Source organism: Lycium ferocissimum, chromosome 1, assembly GCF_029784015.1.
Source record: "Lycium ferocissimum isolate CSIRO_LF1 chromosome 1, AGI_CSIRO_Lferr_CH_V1, whole genome shotgun sequence".
In the NCBI taxonomy this organism is placed as follows: domain Eukaryota; kingdom Viridiplantae; phylum Streptophyta; class Magnoliopsida; order Solanales; family Solanaceae; genus Lycium; species Lycium ferocissimum.
The window spans coordinates 17,853,138-17,870,137 of NC_081342.1; the positions used below are offsets into that span (position 1 = coordinate 17,853,138).

The following is a 17,000-nucleotide window of genomic DNA, read 5'->3' on the forward strand; positions in this document are numbered from 1 at the left end:
TGCTTTCATATTCCCTAAACAGTTTTATCAGTCTTCTACTTAGTACATGACAAAATAAATTGATGAAGCATGAATAGTGAATCAAACTTTGAAATAAAAGAAAATTAAAGAGACTAAAGTGTCCTCTATATATATTTGGAAAATATAGCACTTGAATTTCTACTGTAAGCTTTACTAGTAGCACAAAATGACGCAAACTTTATTATACTTTTTTCTGGTACAACGGAAAGTAAAGTACTAAACAAACGTCTTAATATCTTTTCTAAGCTACATGACTTAAATATGAAAGGAGAATAAACTCCGTAACCTTAATCATAACATTGAAAAGCAGCAACTCTTCATGCTTGTGCCCTTCGTTTGCATGCCAGGAATCATTTATTATTGTATAATAGGAAAGATGGGGGATTTGGATACAAACTTTATTCTCATAAATAGAACTATATATGTAGGACTCTCATTTCCCAGCATTAGGCATGAACACAAGGCAAAGGAATCAAGAACAAATTATTTTTCCTTTCAAGAGCATTGCCAAATTTCTCAGTCATGTCCAATTCATGAGGGTTCATTCCATTTGGAAGCTTCCAATCAAAATGGTATAGCAACAGTGCAATACTAAGCTCAACAGTAGCCATTGAAAATGATAATCCAGGACAAATTCTTCTTCCTGTGCCAACGGCGTAAACTCAAAATGAGCTCCAGTAAAATCAAGGTGTCTTTCATTAAATCTCTCAGGATCAAATGTTTCAGGATTTTGCCAATAATTTGGATCCCTTGAAATTGCCCAAAAGTTCACAAGGGCCATTGTGCCTTTGGGTATAATATAGCCATTAATCTCACACTCTTCCCTCGATTCCCTTGGAGCTAATAATGGAGCTAAAGGATGAAACCGTACAGTCTCCTTAACTACCATTTTTAGGTATTTGAGTTTCTGAATGTCAGTTTGGTCAATTCCATTTTCCTTTCCTTTGAATACTTCTCGCACTTCATCCTGTGCTTTCTTCATTATTTCGGGATTTTTTTATAGTTCTGAGAAAGCCTATTCCATTGTTGATGCTGAAGTTGTAGTTCCTCCTGAAAACAAGTCCTGCATATCCAGCTTAACTATTTAGTGGCAGAATTATTTTTCAAGAAAGAGGACAATATAAAATTAAGAACTATAAAGATCTTAAATTAACAGACAACACTTCATTAGAAAATTTAGGAATTATAAGGCTCAACCGTCAAAAAAGTGGATAAAAACTATATATGTAAGACCAAAGTTCAAATTTCAGTAAACAGCCAAAAAACGCTAGCTGATGCTAGGTGATCCCATCCCTTCTGTCAAAGGCGTGAGCTGGTTGGATATAACAAGTATCTAGTGAAAATCATAATCCTGGACAAATTCTTCTTCCTATGCCAATGACGTAAACTCGAAATGAGCTCCAGTAAAATCAAGGTGACTTTCATTAAATCTCTCAGGATCAAATGTTTCAGGATTTTGCCAATAATTTGGATCCCTTGAAATTGCCCAAAAGTTCACAAGGGCCATTGTGCCTTTGGGTATAACATAGCCATTGATCTCACACTCTCCTCTGGATTCTCTTGGAGCTAATAATGGATCTAAAGGATGAAACCTTATAGTCTCCTTAACTACCATTTTTAGGTATTTGAGTTTCTGAATGTCAGTTTGGTCAATTCCATTTTCCTTTCCTTTGAATACTTCTCTCACTTCATCCCATGCTTTTTTCATTATTTTGGGATTCTTTATTTTTAACTATTATAGAAGAGTGGGTTTGGGCATAGGATTGTCGTCCACCCACTCTTCTATAATAGTTATAGTTTAAAATTTTAACTATTATAGAAGAGTGGGTTTGGGCATGGGATTGTCGTCCACTCACTCTTCTATAACAAGTATAGTTTTGAAAAAGAAAAAAAATTAAGGTGGGGTCAACGTGAAGAAGTTGGAGACAATTGCAAAAAAAAAAAAGTAAGGTGGGGTCCACGTGAAGAAGTAGGAGACAATTGCAAAAAAATAAAAAATAAAAAGGTGGGGTTCACGTGTAGAAGTAAGAGACAATTGCAAAAAATAAAATAAAAAAGGACATTTAAATAATGATAATAAGTTCAAAAAATGGTAAAGGTACGCTTAGAGAAAATTTAAAGAAGAGAAATTCAGGAAAAAAGAAATAACGATTTCAATTGAACACAAAAACCGCTAAAGAAGTCATAAAACTAAAAGATTTAAAACTTATACCTTTGGGTAAGGATAAAAATGCACTAATTTTATACACATACGTGTCACACAAATAATGAGGAATAACATCAAGAGGACGAAATATAAATGGTCAAGAAACGTATACACATATCTTTTTAAAATGATGAAGTTGGTCTATACTTAAAAATTTAAGACTATAACAGATGCTAATGCATGAAAGCGTTTTTCAGTCTTGTTGAGCAGAAAGAGATGATGGCATGAAACTCGGTAGGAGAAAGTGTATTTCAAATCTTTCAATTGGAGAACCAAACCACGAAAGTCATATATGGAAGAAGCGGACTAAGTAAAATAATTTATTGATATTTTCAATTAATTGAATTATAATACTTTCTATAATAAAAATTCTACAATTATATTACTAAAAGGTACTCTCTCTGTCCTAATTTATGTGACATAGTTTGACTAGGCACGAAGTTTAAAAAAGAAAGGAAAGATCTTTGAAACTTGTGGTCTAAAACAAGTCATAGATATTTGTGTCGATTTAAATCATTTTGTTAAAGGTAAAAGAGAAAGTTTCAAGTTAAATGATTTCTAAACATAAAAATATATCATTTTTTTTTAAACAGACTAAAAAAAAAGTGTGATACTATTTTTGTGGGGCCCATGCGAGCACGGGCTTTCATCATCTAGTAATTCTGAGAAAGCCCATTCCATTGTTGATGCTGAAGTTGTAGATCCTCCTGAAAATAAGTCCTACATATCCAACTTAACTATTTAGTGGCAGAATTATTTTTCAAGAAAGAGGACAATATAAAATTAAAAACTATAAAGATCTTAAATTAACATAGACAACATTAGAAAATTTAGGAATCATAAGGCTCAACCATCAAAAAAGTGGATAAAAACTATATAGGTAAGACCAAAGTTCAAATTCCAGTTGAGTCAAAAATCGCTAGCTGACGCTAGGTGATCCCATCCCTTCTGTTAAAGGCGTGAGCTAGTTGAATATAACAAGTATCTAGTGAAACAATCGAAGTGCATATAAGCTGGTCCTACACCACCGTCATGAACAGACACACACACATATAAGAGAACTATAATGCTTAACTTCTTGATCTTTTTTACTTCTTTTTTTTTTTTTTTTTTGGTTTTGGTTTCTTTTAAAAAAAAAAAATTAGGCTTTAAACTACTTGAAAGAGTTGGTTTTTGTTATGTGATAGAAAAACTCACGTGCCAATTTTAGTTGGATGACTTTCTATTACTTGGAGCCAAAGAATGCTCAATTACTTAGAGCCAAAGGATACTTGGAGCCAAAGGATGCGTTGCTTGGAACCAAAGGATGCTAAGATGTGGAGGATAATTGAAATTCCCACGTAGCACAGTTGGAGCTCAAGTCATTATTTGCCTATAAAAGAAGAGGCAATTCTTCTTTGTTCATCATCCCAAAAAATTCATAAATCCTTTGTAGTGAGTAGAGAGCAATTCTCTTAGGTGTAATTGGGATCTCTCTCCTTCCTTTGTTAATACTATAAAGGCAACTATTCTCTGGTGGACGTAGGATCATTTTGATCCGAACTACTTTAAATCTTGTGTTCTTTCTTTTACGTTTCCGCTAACAATTGGTATCAGAGCATTAGGAATCTTTGAAGATCTTAGGAGGAAGAACAAGCAAAGATGAGTTCCATGAAGTTTGAAATCGATAGATTCAGTAGGCGCAACAACTTCAATATCTGGAAGATCCAGATGATGGCGTTACTGCGGAGGGAAGGTTCAATCCATGCTATTGACGGAAAGTATCCCGATGGTACATCGACTTCCGACAAGGAAAAGATTGAAGGAGATGCATTGAGTGTAATCCAGCTGTCCCTTGCACCTAACGTACTTTGTGAAGTGAGTACAAGTACCGAAGAGACGGCCAAGCAGTTATGGGACAAGTTACATGGGCTTTACCAGGACTGATCAGTGACAACAAAGATGTTGTTACAACGTCATCTTCACACATTTAAGATAGGGTCAGGTACTTCGTTACAAGATCATTTAGACGCGTTTAATAAACTTGTCATGGACTTACAGATTGCAGGCATTAAAAAGGACAAGAAGACACTTGCATGCGCTTTGCTATTTTCATTGATTTCAGGATATCGTGATATCAAGAATTCAATGATGTATAGCAAGGAGCCTATTAATCTTGGGCAAGTACGGCAAGCACTTAACTCTAGTGATGTGAGGAGGCATTTTGAAGGAGACAGAGATGATCAGGCAAGTGGGCTCTTTGTGAGAGGCCGGACTAGCCAACAGGGAAGGAGCAAATCAAAGCACAGATCAAAGTTTCGTGTGAACAAGAAGAATGCAGATTGTTTACGGCATTGTTTACGGCAAGAAAGGGAACTTTGAATGAGATTTCCCAACTTCAAAGTCCAAGGAAAAGGCGAGTACATCCACAGTTGAATAGGTACATGATTCTAATAATGATTATGTACTTACAATATCGTGCAATAATGGAAGTTATGGAAACAAATGGGTGTTAGAATCTGCTTGTACTCTGCATATGACATTCCAAAGAGACTGGTTTAGTAGCTATGAGAAAAGTGGAGGATCCGCAGTAATGGACAATAATGCAACTTGTGCAATAGTTGGCATTGGCTCAGTTCGGGTTCGCTGCCATGATGGAGCCGTGAGGACTATTATACAAGTCTGTCATGTTCCTGATCTGAAGAAGAATTTGATCTCCCTGGGTACTCAGGATGAACAAGGCTACAGGTAGATGAGCGAAGGAGGAACTATGAAGGTGAACAAAAGGTTCTTTAGTCATGCTGAACGGCAAGCTGGAGGATGGCCTTTACACATTGGCAGGAATCACCATTGTTGGCTCTGCAAATACATCTACAGTGCAGTTATCTAATAATGACAAGGCAAGATTACGGCACATGAGATTGGGTCATATGAGAACACATGGACTGGAGATGTTGAGCAATCGTAAACTTTTGAAAGGTGAGAAAATCAGCACACTTGAATTTTGTGAACACTGCATTCTAGGGGAGCAGAAGAAGGTCAGCTTTAGCATTGGCAAGCACAAGACGGGAGGGGTGCTAGATTACATCCATTCAAATTTATGGGGTCCCTCTAAACTTCCATCGAAGGGCTGAAAGAGGTATCTTCTCACTTTTATTGATGATTTCTCATGAAAGGTTTGGGTGCATTTTTTGAAGGCAAAAAGTGATGCTTTTAAAGCATTTAAAGAGTGAATATTTTGGTTGACAACCAAATGAAGCGAAAAATCAAATATCTTCGCACAAACAATGGCTTGGAGTTTTGCAGTGAAGAGTTTAATGATTTCTGCAAGGTTCATGGAATCTCAAGACATAGGACTGTCAGGCACACCCCACAGCAGAATGGAGTTGCCGAGAGGATGAACAGAACTCTTCTTGAAAAGGCTCGTTGTATGCTCCTACAAGCCAAAATGTCCAAAGTATTTTGGGCTGAAGCAGTTCACACTGCTGCTCATATTGTCAATCGATCTCCAGCATTGGCGATTGACTTTAAGACTCCGAATGAGGTACGCTCAGGTGAACCCTCTAACTATTTATACTTACGAGTATTTGGGTGTCCAGCTTATTATCTGTAACGACCCGTTTGGTCGTTATAGTCTTTCCGACATTTTCGCCCTTTCCCGAGCATTGATTAGCTCACTTTTGACCCTAGAGGACTGTTGATGCGCTTCGCGAGGTGTCTAGATCGGATTCGAGCAACTTTTGTGAAATTTAGGCTTTAAGTGAAAAAGAGTTGATCAAAAGTTGACTTTTGGGTAAACGGACTTTTTTTAAAAATTCATCGATTTCGAGAAGTCCGGATGGTCATTTAGAACTTATGTGTATCTGGATCGATTCCCAATGCACTCGGATACATTTTGGGACTTGGGTTGGGAAATTGGAAATGAGGTATTGGGGGTTGACTCGATCAACGAGACTTTTGTTGGAAATTTTGAGGCCACGAGTACGTTCGTAGCATATTTTTATGTGGATCTGTGTATGTGATTTGTGAGCAGATGGCCTGGGGAGTTGTTAGGTATTTCATTTGAGACTTAGAAAAATTAGTTGGATTCTGGTACCTGGTGTCCCCATCGGCGACACTAGTGCCGTCCCAAGTGTTATTGGCCATGACCATCCTAACTGTCTTCTGGGCGCTGTTGTGGTGCCGCCATTGCGGCCGGGCCTATTATTTTATTAAGTATGTTTTAAATAAGCCCTTAGTCTATCATTTATTTCCATTTCAAAATTAGAGCTCTTGGGGACTGTTCTTATAGATTATTGGAGAAAACTCTTGGAGGTAAATCTTGCTAATCCCTTTACTAATTCCTTGTTCCTAATCATTATAGAATTCTTCCTCTTATCAATTCCTTAGTTATGGAAGATTAAAAGTGGGTTTTGATGAATATTATATCTAGGCTTATTAATGGTGGAATTGATGGGGTATATGCTAGATTTTGATGAATCTAAGGTTGTTAATCATATAATTTCCATTATTAGTGTTAAATTTCTGAATCAAAGAGTTGGGGTTTATACCCAATAATGGGGGTTTTGCTTCAAATTCTAAATTATGGGAATCCATGAGTTAAATCAGCAATTAGTCGTTGGGTTATGATCACCTAGTGCTTAATTTGATATTTTGCTTCTGAATTTCCCGTTTTGACCTTGTGGGCCCCATTTCCCCAAATTTTAGGGTTGGATTTGACCTAAATTGAATGATAGCAATATTAGTATCGTTCTTCATGATTTTTAATCTAGATTCCGAATATGCCTAGACTTCTTTGATATTGAGGCTCAGCAGAAGGGCAAGGCTATAGAGTGATTGTTAGTGTTGCTGTTCGGCCATCCAGGTAGATTATGGCTTACCTTGGTGAGACTTCGTATAGCGAAGCATATATTTAGATTATATCATCGGAGAAAGTATGTAAACCCTTGAGTATGAAGTTGGGTTGGATATTATATTAGGTTGGGCCCTGTTGTGTGATTGGGGCTAGCCACCTCGTTGTGTTGTGGTTTGATTGGTTCTAATGTGTTGGCTTGATGCCACATGCTGTTAGTAGTTATTGAAATCTATTGTTCCATCTTGATTGTGATATTATTGGCATACCCACCGTTGGTACTTGTGACATTAATATATTATTGGCATACCCCTTTGTTGGTACTTGTGATATTGAGCATGATTATTGACATTGATACATGCATTGCACGCACTCTCATTCTTCATGATATACTGTTGAGACACTGTTGGTACTTGATGAAACACTGTGATGAGCTGGGCTTGGTTTTAAAATGAGAGTGATGTGAGAGTCCGATATCTGATGTTAGTTCCGGAATGGTGGATTGAGTAAGTGTATGGACTCCGCGGGTCCCACAGAATGGTGTCAGTAAGAACCTTTTACGGGCAAAGATTCGGGATCTCGTCTGTCTGTTAGGCAAAGCTCTGGGACGAGTGGCACTTAGACTTCGTGAGTCACTCTGGGTTGTCGATATTTCAGTCCGTAGTATATGTGTACACAACATTTGCATGGCATTGCCTTGCATCTATACATTATTGCATTGCATTGCATCACGGCTTACATTGAGATATTTTGGTGTTATACTTGTGTTGTTGGATTCGGATTTGATATATTGAGACTTGGCACATTTGGGATTAGATGCTCTACTTAAGCGATGATGTGTACTTGGCTTCGATTATGTTTGACTTATACTTGTTGTTTTATCTGCCTATCTTGCTTTATTGTCTGAATTGTGTTAGCTATGCTTAGTCGGCCGATGATGCCTACCAGTACCGTTATATTGTACTGACCTGCACTTGCTACATTCCTTTATGAATGTAGCGTATCAGGTTGGGTCTGCTTCCATCTCACGTGGCTGATCATCGTCATTAGTATTGCTGCGAGTTTTTGGGGTGAGCACGAGTGTTCCCTGCCTTGAAGACTCTTCCTATTTTATGTCTTACTATTCCTATTTAGAGACATAGACTGATTTATGTATTATTACTCCAAACTTGTATTTATCCCTTTTAGATGCTCTTGTATGACTTAGACTAGACCCTGGGGTACTTTTCTTATTTCGCACTATTTCTATTATATAATATTGTGAGACTTACGTATTTATTCTTTCCGCTTGCTCGATTATTTATTTATGTCTTTATTTATCATTGGGTTGAGGGTTCGCTTATCAAGATGGAAAAGGTAAGTGCCCGCACGACTTTTGTCAAAATAGGTCATGACAAGTTGGTATCAGAGCCCTAGGTTACCCGATCTATAATACAAGAGCGTGTCTAGTAGAGTCTGGTGGATCGGTACGATGAGCTTCATACTTATATGCGAGAGGCTATAGGACATTTAGGAAATCTCAGCATCTTTCGTGCTACTTTATTCTAATTGCTATTTGAAAAGATCAAATTTGTATCTGACTCTAATCTATTCTCTCATAGATGGTGAGGACTCGAGCTACTATGGCCCGAGGTCAGGTGCCAGAGCCCACAGCTTCGGCTGGCACCCTAGGGCGACCTACAGTCAGAGGGCGCGACAGAGCTACAGGCCGCGAGACTACCTCAGCCAGGGGCAGGGCTCCTACGGTAGGACAGCACTGAGAGAGATCTCCGTCTCCTGAGCCCAAGGATGTGGCTCCAACATATACACAACCCGAGGTTACTTCTGGTCAGGCCATGCAGGATACTATGACCAAGGTTTTACTTCATCTTGATGCCCAACCGGCAGTAGCTGGTGTTACTACACCTGGTAGGGGTTCACAGAATAGAGTTGGGGCGCAGACCCCTGAGCAGGGACCTACTCGGGTAGCACATCCAGCCGGTATGGCTCTGCATTGATGCGTACCCGCTCCTGGTGATGATCTTAGGCCCATGGAGGGCGCTGTTATGACCGTGTACGATCAGGACCTTGTTGGGAGAGTCTGGAAGATAGAGCCTCCGAGGTTTTCTGGTACTTCGTCTGAGGATGCTGATGAGTTTATTCTAGATATGCACGAGCTGCTACACCGTATGGGGATCGTGGAGAGCCATAGGGTTGACTATGTGTCCTACCAGTTTCGCGGTGACGCGAAGACTTGGTGGAGGTATTTCATGGCTTGCGGACCTAAGGGTTCCCCTCCCCTGACTTAGACTCAGTTCTACTGGGCCTTTCTTGAGAAGTATATGCCCCGGCCTTTGAGAGAGGTGCGTAAGGAGGAGTTTCTACATCTTGAGCAGAGGGGTATGTCTTTAGAGACCTATGTGACCCGCTTTCGATATCTGGCTTGCTATTCCACTCCTTTGATCCCTATTGAGGCTGACTGGATCAAGCGTTTTGTTGGTGGGCTAGTCGGTTCTCTACAGATTCCTTGCCTTCAGATGGAGGCTGTAGGGGCTTCTTTTCAGTCCATTATCGAGCACGCTTCTATAGTTGAGGGAGCTAAGGCCCGTGCATTTGGTGGTGGTGACAAGAGACCGCATCAGACAGGTAGTTTTGGGGGTTCTAATTTAAGGGGGGCCAGTCATTCTTCTAGGCCGTATCAGCCATATTCCGGCCGTCCTGTGCATTCAGCTTTACAGGCTTTCCCCAGTGAGCCACCCAGACAGATAGCTCTTGAGAGTTCGTTTTCCAGACCAGTAGATAGGGTTGCTTCATCCGGGTCCTCAGCTTCAGTGTATCAGCCTTTATCTCCTTTTACCTGTTATTCTTGTGGAGAGGTTGGGCATGTTGCTAGGAGATGTCCCCGACCCAGGAGGGATTATATGCCGCCGAGGACTCCGATATCATCTACTGGTCGAGGTGTTTCTTCTCAAAAGGGCGGCGCTCAGTCAGGTCGCGGTGGATCTCATGGTTCTAGAGGTGGATCCCAGTCAGCTAGAGGTAGTTCCCAGGGTGTGAGAGGGGGATCTCAGAGGCGGGCATGATGGAACCCATTGTTACTCATTTCCGGGTAGGCCCGAGGCAGAAGCCTCAGATGATGTGATTTATGGTACCATTTCTGTTATAGCCCGTATTCCGTGCGTTCGGATATTGCGAGTTAATGGTGAGAAGTTAAGGACAAGACTATGTTCTGAAATAATTTTAATGTACAAGTTGTTAGTAATATTATTTATGAACATTGGAGGTATGGAAATATTGAGAAAGGCTAAGGGTAAAAAGGGAAATATGTAAAGTGGCATCATGGGAATAATGTGGAAGACTAGGGGTAAAATGGTAATTTTACTAAAAGTTCAAGAAAACTCTTGAAGGGCCAAAACTTACATAAGAAGACACTTGGTCCTCTTTATTAATTTTCAAGAAAAAGGATGGAAATGATGACAAATAAGTCATCTTTTGTTAAAAGAATTTTAAGAAAAGAAGAAGGAAAGGAAAGAAAAGAAAGATCAAGAAAAAAGAAGAAAATTCTAGAAAGGGAGAAGGGGGACATGTGACCATACTTGAGGGACTTAAGTGTAAATATGGAAAATTGGTGGAAGACATGTATATATGGGATGTCATCTTTTAATTCAAGAAATTGGAAGAAAGAACAAAAACAAAAGAAAGAAGAGAAGAGGGAAGGTGGTTCGGCCAAGGTGGGGGATTTTTCCCCCATGAAATATTGCTCCAAAAATTATTTTCTTCTTGCATTTCAAGTGAATGGAAGGCCCTCTACAACATGGAAGAGTTGTTGGGATAAGAAAAGCATTGGTTGTGTAAGTTGGAAACTCTAGCCAAGTGAGAAGACAAGTGGAGGAAGGTAAGGTTTAATTCCCTTTCCTATGTGTTATAGATGATTTGTGAATATTGTAGTATGTAGAAAAGAATGGAACCCATGAAATATGCATGTGTGTGGTGTAGCCGAATGGAATAGTGTTGTGTAGAGATGATGAGTTAATTTTTTATTTAGTATGTTGATTGTTGTAATTGTGGATTCTATGATGGGAAATGAGGATTTAATGGTTAGAAATGAAATTGTGATTGTTTGAGGATTATGGAAGAAGTTGGTGAGATATTAGTATGATTTCTTATAGTTGAAAGAATAATTCATGCATGTTGTGGAATTGAAAAATGAATGAATTAATTTCATTTAGCATTTGAGGTTGATATCACCATGGATTCTATGTTGTTAATAAAGGTCTAAATGATTTAAGTGAAGTTGCAATTATCGTAGCATGTTGCCGGAGTTGATGAGAATTGTATATAGTTTCATGGATTTATGGAGAATAATGTTGTTAGTATGATGTTGTTAATGTGTAAATTATTGAAAATGTCATTGTTCTTATTGGAGTTAAAAGATCTTGAAGGGAGTAGTATGTCGATTAAATTGTTAGAATGTGCTTTGGGTTGATTATTGAAATTGTTAGTATGATTATTGGCGTTATTATGGATGGTTTGGCCGGGCTGAATTCCCGAATTGTTGTTGATTGAAATTGGCCAAGTTGAACTTGGTGGGATGGAGTATTTACAGGGGAAATGCTGCCGAAATTTTGGTAGACAAGTGTTACTTTGAGAATTTACTTCTAGATGCTCGGAAGTTAACATTTGGTAAATATGACCAAATTGTAGATGTTGGCGAAATTGGAACTTGAATTTGGAGGAGCGTAAGGAGCGGAAAAAGGTATGTAAGGTTTCACTTTCCTTCTTTGGCATGTCTTAGACATAATAGGCTTGAATACGCGCCTCGGGGATGATTCCATTCCTAGAAATCCGAACTTGAAATTTTCCCTTTTTCATTCAATAGAATTGAATTAAGTTTGATGTGTTTTATTGAAATAATTGTTTAAACATCTCTAGTTTGCCCAAATGGAACCGAGCGACCCTTAGATCTTCATAAGTGACTCCATGAAGCTTAACGTACGTAAATTGTGTACGCCACCTCAGCTGACTCGAGGTGGGCCCACTATTCCCGAATTCTCTCCTATTGTCCCATTTGGCTTATTTTCATTCTATAGTTAAGGAAAGCTTTTGGTTATTATTCCGACTACTAATTAATAGTTGTTTTAACAAATCCATTGATTCCAAAGCATGATTCTTCTCCTCCGATAGCTTGTAAATGTTTTCCAAAGTGCCCGTATTTTCCCAAAACAACGATTTATGGCAAAGTAAGCTTTACGACAAGGACGATGAATATGTTCTACAATGACATGGATGATGTCAAGGAAGAAAATGTTTATTTGATGAATATGACAATGATGATTCCATGATTGAAGGTTCCAAGTTCATGATTTCAATGACGATCTGAGAACGTTGAGCTATTTCTTGAATCCTCTACTCTATTCATGAATGATGACTTTTTAAAAGATTCCAAAGTATACGAAACGACGCCTTATGATCCTGTTTTATGTTTTCTCATGATATTACTTTCTATTAATAGTCTCGCCTTATATTAACCGTTCCTTCAAGGTGAGACAAGTGCCCATAGTTATTCCATAATATAATCGGAGGTTACCGACTTTACGTCACTCCGATGGAGTTATAGCTCTTCCTTGGGCTCTCCTGCATGCTATGACATGATATATGTATAAGTATATGTATATGTATATGTATATGGGGAAGATGGGAAAAAGGGCAGAGCGCTATAGACGCTATCCACCTGATCAGTTGGTATCAGAGCCGGTGGTGGGGCAAACCCAATGGTGGGGCAAACCCAATGGTGGGGCAAACCTCAGTAAGAACGCTGAGTCCCAGAGTGGGGGGTAAGTATAAGACTTGCCTTAGGCAAATCCCGCATTGGTTTAGGCAAATCCCGCATTGGTTCGAGCAAATCCCATATCGGCTAATGTTGTCCCGGACGCGGATATATATATCTATGGTTAAATGGATCGGTACCGGCACGCCTCGGCAATATGATGTATTCTATTTTCTATATATATGAAAGAAATGTTTTTTTTTTTTTAAAAAGAAAGATAAGCATGCATGGCATCCGCCCCCAGGGGCACTCATATGCACAGGTTACTCTGCTATCCTATGAGATGTTCTATGTTTCCATGCAGTTATTATTCATATGTACATTTCTTACTATGTTGCTATTCCTGCCTTACATACTCAGTACATAGCTCGTACTGACCCCTCTTCTTCGGGGGCTGCGTTTCATGCCGCGCAGGTACACCCAGATGATGCGAAGTTAGCATAAAAGATGTTCCAGCGTAGTTGGCGAGCTCCCTTCGCTCGGAGTGTAGCCGAGTCAGAGCTTATATGCTAAGATTTATGATTGCAGTTAGAGACTTTGCAGACAGAGTTGTGGGCATAGAGAGTCAGTCGGCCAGCGGCTCCATCGACCGATGTGTCATAAGTGTTATGTTATGTGTTTCGTATAAATATAGATTTGGTTTGAATTGAGTACAAAAGAAAATTTACGAAGGTGTTACTACGTTCCCATTCTTATTAATGTAAAAGTCTAAGGGAGTCTATATATGTAATAAGAGTCAGTGGGTTCGCTCGGCTCCAGATATGGGGTCGGGTGCCCATCACACCCTAGTAAGGTCGGGGTGTGACAAAGTGGTATCAGAGCAGGTCGGTCTAAGGGTTGTCTGCAAAGTCGTGTCCGGGAGAGTCCTGTTTATGGGTGTGAAGCCGGCCACATTTATAAACAGGAGGCTGCGGGGCATCTAGGAATTGTTGACCTTCTTTCTGTCCTGTGATCGTGCGATAGAGCCAAGTCATAGGAAAAGAAATTCCTTATATAAGCTTCACGTACGACGGTAGAAGTGAGGAAAGGGAATACTGCGAATAGGCAAAAAGTGAGATGTGGCTATGGATTTGGCGTGGCGACGAAGGTGTGATTGCTACCCTTGGGAATCTGGGAATCCAGAATGAAAGATAGTTATGCACAGGAGTGAAAAGTAAACACCGGGAGTTAAAAGGGCAAAAAGGTAACTGTAAGAGAAAGGACGTGTTATGAAAATGCCTCGGAGTCCGTGAAACCTCGACTTGCTTCAGAATATGTAATAAAGGTCATGTGAGGAAGCGGACGCGAAAACATCAGCATTGAGGCATCGAATTCCACCAAAGTTTCGAGGTTAAGCGTGCTCAGGTGGGAGCAATTCTAGGATGGGTGACCCCCTGGGAAGTTACAAGAAATTTTATATATTCAGACATATGAGACAAATGAGAAGTTGGGCTAGCCTAAGGGAAACTCGAGCATATAGGATGGATGGAGACTATCAGAAGACGCGTAGGACGAGGCAGGCTAGCTCGGTGAAGAGGCGGAAAGTGTATTGCGGCTAGGAATTAGGATAGGCTTAAATAGCGTATGGAAGTACATTGTGGACTAGTGGATAGTATATATATAGATGAGAATGTGTACGAAATTCGGAAGGGAAAGTGAGTGAGTAGACGGAAAATAAAGGGATCAAAGTGCCGGAAAAAGGTGAAAAGTAAGGAGTTCTCGATATGTGAGGCATAGGGTTGGAAGGAAGGTGAGGAATAAGGTATCAACAAAGACTTCATAAAAGGACCATCGGCATAGAAGGAGCCCCTTAAAGGGGGGGACCGAGGAGTTCGATTAAGAGAGAAAATAGGGTAACGTATAAGGAATAGGCTCGAAGGAAAGGATAACTATAAACGGGACTCCCCCCGAAGCGCTGCAAGACCCCATAAGATCAGTTGAACATTCTAGGACGAATGTTCTAAAGGGGGGGAGGATGTTATAGCCCGTATTCCGTGCGTTCGGATATTGCGAGTTAATGGTGAGAAGTTAAGGACAAGACTATGTTCTGAAATAATTTTAATGTACAAGTTGTTAGTAATATTATTTATGAACATTGGAGGTATGGAAATATTGAGAAAGGCTAAGGGTAAAAAGGGAAATATGTAAAGTGGCATCATGGGAATAATGTGGAAGACTAGGGGTAAAATGGTAATTTTACTAAAAGTTCAAGAAAACTCTTGAAGGGCCAAAACTTACATAAGAAGACACTTGGTCCTCTTTATTAATTTTCCAGAAAAAGGATGGAAATGATGACAAATAAGTCATCTTTTGTTAAAAGAATTTTAAGAAAAGAAGAAGGAAAGGAAAGAAAAGAAAGATCAAGAAAAAAAGAAGAAAATTCTAGAAAGGGAGAAGGGGGACATGTGACCATACTTGGGGACTTAAGTGTAAATATGGAAAATTGGTGGAAGACATGTATATATGGGATGTCATCTTTTAATTCAAGAAATTGGAAGAAAGAACAAAAACAAAAGAAAGAAGAGAGAGGGAAGGTGGTTCGGCCAAGGTGGGGGATTTTGCCCCCATGAAATATTGCTCCAAAAATTATTTTCTTCTTGCATTTCAAGTGAATGGAAGGCCCTCTACAACATGGAAGAGTTGTTGGGATAAGAAAAGCATTGGTTGTGTAAGTTGGAAACTCTAGCCAAGTGAGAAGACAAGTGGAGGAAGGTAAGGTTTAATTCCTTCCTATGTGTTATAGATGATTTGTGAATATTGTAGTATGTAGAAAAGAATGGAACCCATGAAATATGCATATGTGTGGTGTAGCTTATTGAATTTTTATTTAATAGTGTTGTGTAGAGATGATGAGTTAATTTTTATTTAGTATGTTGATTGTTGTAATGCCCACAACTACGTACGCAAAGTCTCTAAGCACCAATCATAAATCTTAGCATATAAGCTCGGCTCGGCTACACTCCGGAAGCGAAGGAGAGCTCGCCAACTACGCTGGAACATCTTTATGCTAACTTCGCATCATGCGGGTGTACCACTGCCGGCATGAAACGCAGCCCCCGAAGAGGGGGTCGGTGCGAGCTATGTGCGAGTATGTAAGGCGGGAATAGCAACATAGTAAGAAAATGTACATATGAACAATAACTGCATGGAAACATAGAACATCTCATAGGATAGCAGAGTAACCTGTGCATATGAGTGCCCCTGGGGGCGGATGCCATGCATGCTTATCTTTCTTTTTAAAAAAAAAAACATTTCTTTCATATAAATAGAAAATAGAATATATCATATTGCCGAGGCGTCGGCAGCCGATCCATTTAACCATAGATATATATATCCCGCGTCCGGGACAACATTAGCCGATATGGGATTTGCCTGAACCAATGCGGGATTTGCCTAAACCAATGCGGGATTTGCCTAAGGCAAGTCTTATACTTACCCCCCACTCTGGGACTCAGCGTTCTTACTGAGGTTTGCCCCACCATTGGGTTTGCCCCACCATTGGGTTTGCCCTTCATAAACGGTACGGCCCGATCGGTGGATAGCGTCTATAATGGCTACTTACTTTTCCCATCTTCCCCATATACATATACATATACATATACTTATACATATATCATGTCATAGCATGCGGGGAGAGCCCAAGGAAGAGCTATAACTCCCATCGGAGTGACGTAAGGGTCGGTAACCTCTATTATATTATGGAATAACTATGGGCACTTGTCTCGCATGAAGGAACGGTTAATATAAGGCGAGACTATTAATAGAAAGTAATATCATGAGAAAACATAAAACGGGATCATAAGGCGTCGTTTCGTATACTTTGGAATCTTTTAAAAAGTCATCATTCATGAATAGATGAGGATTCAAGAAATAGCTCAACGTTCTCATATCGTCATTGAAATCATGAACTTGGAACCTTCAATCATGGAATCATCATTGTCATATTCATCAAATAAACATTTTCTTCCTTGACATCATCCATTGTCATTGTAGAACATATTCATCGTCCTTGTCGTAAAGCTTACTTTGCCATAAATCGTTATTTTGGGAAAATACGGGCACTTTGGAAAACATTTACAAGCTATCGGAGGAGAAGAATCATGCTTTGGAATCAATGGATTTGTTAAAACAACTATTATTTAGTAGTCGGAATAATA

At 39.5% G+C, this 17,000-nt stretch overlaps 1 protein-coding gene across 1 annotated transcript; it reads right to left on the bottom strand.

Moving 5' to 3' along the window:
• Positions 1-562: 562 nt before the first annotated feature.
• Positions 563-1,003, bottom strand: LOC132062839 (cytochrome P450 71D2-like). The gene has a single exon (XM_059455319.1). The coding sequence runs from the start codon at positions 1,001-1,003 to the stop codon at positions 563-565; it is 441 nt and encodes a 146-aa protein (XP_059311302.1).
• Between the last annotated feature and the right edge of the window lie 15,997 nt (positions 1,004-17,000).

Bases quoted from the DNA above. Each gene is read 5' to 3' on its own strand.
- LOC132062839 (XM_059455319.1), bottom strand. From the start codon at position 1,003: ATGAAGAAAGCACAGGATGAAGTGCGAGAAGTATTCAAAGGAAAGGAA.